The 5,992-nt window shown below is 47.2% G+C and overlaps 1 protein-coding gene across 1 annotated transcript; it reads right to left on the bottom strand.

The window, feature by feature from the left end:
* Positions 1 to 244: 244 nt before the first annotated feature.
* On the bottom strand, positions 245 to 1,648 carry LOC120993802 (zinc finger BED domain-containing protein 5-like). Its single transcript, XM_040422269.1, has one exon. The coding sequence runs from the start codon at positions 1,646 to 1,648 to the stop codon at positions 245 to 247; it is 1,404 nt and encodes a 467-aa protein (XP_040278203.1).
* Positions 1,649 to 5,992: the final 4,344 nt, after the last annotated feature.

Raw genomic sequence — 5,992 nt, 5'->3', positions numbered from 1 at the left:
TTTTCTGTCATGCCCCCCCTAGGAAGAAGAAAACATTTCGCGCCCCCCGCGCCACTGTAAATAGTATAATTTGTCTATAAAATTGTATAAGTACACGTCTGCATAACACTGTATCCTTATTAACGTATAAGAGAATAAAAAAAGAAAGAAATGTGGATCAATTTACAACAAAGAATAGCTTTATTAACTGTAGCAGAAAAGATTTAAAGGAGCACAGATTTTTTAATCAGAGGTGATGTCTGGATTAATGGCTACAATGAGCACATTTTGCCATACATAGCTTTTCGAAGCAGGGTTTGAAGCAGGACACAGCAACTCTCAGCTCCTTCTCAATGTGTAGCCGAGACCTGTATTTGCTATTCAGAGCAGCAACAGCAGAGAAGCCAATCTCACACAAGTAAGAAGTTGCAAATGGAAGAAGAATGTGCACAGCTCTTTGTCCTAAGAGTGGATATTGCTTCTCCACACTCAGCCAGAATTCACTCAGTGTCTGGGATGTGAAACTTAGTCTCAATATGGAGTCAGATGTGATTTCTATGAACTGCTTCTCCTCTGCAAGACTGAAACCAGTAGGAGCTGGTGCATTAAAAGGATCTCTCACCCAGTCATACTGGGAACTGTTTTCAGGGAAGTACTTTGTAAAGAATCCTATCAGTGATGAAATATGCTGCTTAAAATATGGAATCACTGAGGTGGCATCATAGTCAGTAGTGTCAACAAATTCATGCAAGTTCTCAAATGACACGGTACTTCCTTCATCAAGTCGCCTGCCCCACATTGCAAGCTTTCGAGTGAAAGAGTTGATCTTGTCTGTGGCCTGAGGGAGGTGTTGATTTTTCCCCTGAAGCTGTAGATTTAGTTCATTGAGCTTTCCAAATATGTCACTCAGGTAAGCAAGTTTCATCAGAAAGTTCACATCACTAAACTTTCTTGCAACGTCATACTTGTGCTCCTGCTCCAAAAACATTCTTAGCTCCTCTCTGAGCTCAAAAACTCGGGACAACACTTTTCCTCGTGACAGCCACCTTGCTTCACTGTGAAACAGCACAGCTTGATGTTCAGCTCCCATCTCCTCACAGATAGCAGAGAAAACTCTTGTTTTTAGTGGTCTGGTCTTTATGAAATTGACTACTCCTATAATGTCAGTCATAACCTCATTTAATTCAGAGGAAAGGTGCCTTGATGCCAGTGCTTCTCTATGTAAAATACAGTGTGTCCACTCAGCATTAGGTGAGGCCTTCTTGATGAGTGTCCGAAGTCCTTTTCTCATCCCTGCCATGGTCTGTGCACCATCACTGCAAACACCCATGCAATTCTCCCACTTTAGCCCATTCTCAGTCAGGAAGCAGTCTAGCATTTTGAATAGCTCTTCAGCCGTGGCTCTGTCTCTGACATATTTACAAAAAAGTAGATCCTCACACAGGGAATTTGCCATTTCAAAACGTACATAGGCGATAAACAAACAGTCTTTGTTGCTGTCAGTTGCTTCATCAAATTGTAAGGCAAAACGTTTATCCTTGAGTTTATCTACCAGCTGTTCGTTAAGATCGTCAGCAATGTCATTTATACGTCTAGCAACGGTGTCATTTGACAGAGGTATAGTTTTTATTTTTGCAGCACTTGCGTCATCCAGCATGACAGAGACCATGTCTAATGCTGCAGGTAGTATCAGCTCTTCTGCTATGGTGTGGTTTTTTTTTGCACTGAGCAATTTGGTACGCCACCTTATATGATGCCAACAATGCTCGCTGGTTTACTGAAGTAGCAGTCAGAAAGCGGGATGATTGTTTGCAATATTCGACACGTTTTCGCTGAAAAAACTCAAGCGGCTTATTAGCGTGATTGGGGTGTAATGTCTTTAAGTGACGACTTAATTTATTTGGCTTCATGCTGTCCGCTGCCAACATTTTTAGACATAGTAAGCACACCGGTCTTTCCTCATCTCCCACCGTAGTCACAGTGAAGCCAAGCGCTACATACGTCTCGTCATATTTCCTCGTCTTAGCCTTCGGAAGACTTTCTTTTATCTCCTTCTCTCCTTCTCTCTCCGCCTGTCTTCTCACCCCTGTTAAAAAAAATTCATGATGTCACTTGAGGGTCTGCTACACTTCGTGTCTACAAAGAGAAGAGGGCGCAACTGAGAGTGATCCTTTTTAGGCTACTTTTACACCTGCGTTCAGGTGTCCGCTCGTGAGCTCCGTTTGAAGGGGCTCACAAGCGGTCCCGAACGCAGCCGTCCAGCCCTAATGCATTCTCAATGGAGGCGGATCCACTGAGAATGCATCAGTCTGCCAGCGCTCAGCCTCCGCTCAGTGAGCGGACACCTGAATGCTGCTTGCAGCGTTCGGGTGTCCGCCTGGCCGTGCGGAGGCGAGCGGATCCGTCCAGACTTACAATGTAAGTCAATGGGGACAGATCCGCTTGAAGATGATACCATATGGCTCAATCTTTAAGCGGATCCGTCCCCCATTGACTTTCAATGTAAAGTCTGAACGGATCCGCTCAGGCTACTTTCAGACTTAGAAAATTTTCTAAGTTATAATGCAGACGGATCCGTTATGAACGGATGCGAACGTCTGCATTATAGGAGCGGATCCGTCTGATGAAACATCAGACGGATCCGCTCCGAACGCTAGTGTGAAAGTAGCCTTAATTGTCAGAAGTTTGTAAAATACAAAGATTAAAAGCCGGGGGCTCCCTCTCTCCAGCCGTAGAGTTGCTAGGCAACCGACGCCGTGTGGGACGCCGCTTGTGGATGACGGACACTTATGGGGGGATCTGTGGATGACGGACACACACTTATGGGGGGATCTGTGAATGACTGACACACACTTATGGGGGGATCTGTGGATAACGGACACTTATGTAGGGGATCTGTGGATGACGGACACTTATGGGGGGGATCTGTGGATGACGGACACTTATGGGGGGATCTGTGGATGACGGACACTTATGGGGGGATCTGTGGATGACGGACACTTATGGGGGGATCTGTGGATGACGGACACTTATGGGGGGATCTGTGGATGACGGACACTTATGGGGGGATCTGTGGATGACGGACACTTATGGGGGATCTGTGGATGGCGGACACTTATGGGGGGATCTGTGGATGACGGACACTTATGTGGGGGATCTGTGGATGACGGACACACACTTATGGGGGGATCTGTGGATGACACACACTTATGGGGGGATCTGTGGATGACGGACACTTATGGGGGGATCTGTGGATGACGGACACTTATGGGGGGATCTGTGGATGACGAACACTTATGTGGGGGATCTGTGGATGACGGACACTTATGTGGGGGATCTGTGGCTGACGGACACTTATGGGGGGGGATCTGTGGATGACGGACACTTATGGGGGGGATCTGTGGATGACGGACACACACTTATGGGGGGATCTGTGGATGACTGACACACACTTATGGGGGGATCTGTGGATAACGGACACTTATGTGGGGGATCTGTGGATGACGGACACTTATGGGGGGGATCTGTGGATGACGGACACTTATGGGGGGATCTGTGGATGACGGACACTTATGGGGGGATCTGTGGATGACGGACACTTATGGGGGGATCTGTGGATGACGGACACTTATGGGGGGATCTGTGGATGACGGACACTTATGGGGGGATCTGTGGATGACGGACACTTATGGGGGATCTGTGGATGACGGACACTTATGGGGGGATCTGTGGATGACGGACACTTATGTGGGGGATCTGTGGATGACGGACACACACTTATGGGGGGATCTGTGGATGACACACACTTATGGGGGGATCTGTGGATGACGGACACTTATGGGGGAATCTGTGGATGACGGACACTTATGGGGGGATCTGTGGATGACGAACACTTATGTGGGGGATCTGTGGATGACGGACACTTATGTGGGGGATCTGTGGCTGACGGACACTTATGGGGGGGGATCTGTGGATGATGGACACTTATGGGGGGGATCTGTGGATGACGGACACTTATGGGGGGATCTGTGGCTGGCACTGTTATATATGTGCCATCCACAGACCCCCCCACCCCATAACAGTGCCATCCACAGTGCCCCCCCCCCAGCCCATAACAGTGCGATCCACAGACCCCCACCACTGAACTGTGCCATCCACGGATTCCATGTTATTAAACATGCCCCCCTCCTAATAGTACCGTATATACTATATCCCAATTTCTTATGTATAATGCCGGCAGGCGGGCCGGGCGGCTGACGCGTCCCTCAGTGACGTCACTGTTCTGCGCCGCCTGCTTCATTCATAAAGCAGGCACGTGACATCACTGAGGGACGCGCTGGCCGCCCGGCCTGCCTGCCGGCATTATACAAAAGAAATTCCTGTATACGGTACTATTAGGGGGGGGGGGCATGTTTAGTAACTTTTTATTCGATAATACATTTTATATTAATATACCGGAGGGAGCGGTGGGGCGGGGCTATAGTACAGTGACCGCACCGCCCCACCGCTATTGCCGGCCCCCAGCTCCAGGCCCTAAACGAGCCCCCCTTTACGGAGCCTGGCGCCCCCCCTGGGGGGCGCGCCCCACTATTTGAGAAACACTGCTTTATAGTAAGGCTACTTTCACACTAGCGTTCAGAGAGGATCCGTCTGCTGTCTGCACAGACGGATCCGCTCCTATAATGCAGACGTTTGGATCCGTTCAGAACGGATCCGTCTGCATTATAGTTTAGAAAAAATTCTAAGTCTGAAAGTTGTTCAGACGGATCCGTCCAGACTTTACATTGAAAGTCAATGGGGGACGGATCCGTTTGAAAATTGAGCCATATTGTGTCAACTTCAAACGGATCCGTCCCCATTGACTTACATTGTAAGTCTGGACGGATCCGTTTGCCTCCGCACGGCCAGGCGGACACCCGAACGCTGCAAGCAGCGTTCGGTTGTCCGCCTGCCGAGCGGAGGCTGAACGCTGCCAGACTGATGCATTCTGAGCGGATCCGCATCCACTCAGAATGCATTGGTAGCTGGACGGATGCGTTCGGGGCCGCTTGTGAGACCCTTCAAACGGAGCTCACAAGCGGAGCCCCGACGCTAGTGTGAAAGTAGCCTAATGCGTTTTTGCTGTGTTTTTTTCAGTGTATCTGCATTTTTTATACTAAATGTGCAGGAATTGTTGCTTAGTGTTCTGTATGTGGGATTTTTTCAAAAACATAAAGTGAATCTATTTAATCTCGTTTGAGGTGAATAAGTGACATAAAATATGTCAAAAGTGTACTCGTCGTGATTTTGGAATATGAATAACACTACATTAACTATTCATGCGTGGCGGTGTCACTTATAGTGATATGCTTAAACCCTGTAAAGATTATATATAATCTCTGTGGTGATGAGTCAAAGGTTCAATTGAACCCAAAGATCTCTAGGTCAGAATTCAGACCTGCTGGAAGAAGGCTACCAAAGTCATAAATTCTCCTAGACTCGGCTCGCGACATTTTCATAATATGAACAATGTAGCAATAATATACAACATTACAGTCACATATATTGTGGTAGATATGATACTTCATATCTACCACAATATATGTGACTGTAATGTTGTATATTATTGCTACATTGTTCTTATAAATTTTATTACTTGTATTTTATGGGGATTTAATAAATATTTTCTGCACATGTCAATCTGGTTGCCAAGTGTATGAGTGCTCGCTCATTATTCTATTACTACATTTGCCTTTAAAGAGAGGGTGGGGTGATTCCCTCTATATGAGCTTGCAGCACCATACCTTAACTACTTGCTAGTGAGCCACCACAACCTACCACTATTTTCATAATATGGTTGCCTCCTCTCCAGTGTGCGTCCACCTTCTCCACACACTGGAGAGGAGGCAACCATATTATGAAAATGTCGCTAGCCGAGTCTAGGAGAATTTATGACTTTGGTAGCCTTCTTCCAGCAGGTCTGAATTCTGACCTAGAGATCTTTGGGTTCAATTGAACCTTTGACTCATCACCA

Source organism: Bufo bufo, chromosome 3 (genome assembly GCF_905171765.1).
Source record: "Bufo bufo chromosome 3, aBufBuf1.1, whole genome shotgun sequence".
In the NCBI taxonomy this organism is placed as follows: Eukaryota; Metazoa; Chordata; class Amphibia; order Anura; family Bufonidae; genus Bufo; species Bufo bufo.
Note: the sequence above shows the minus strand (reverse complement) of the source record. Positions and strands in the feature narration are given on the sequence as shown.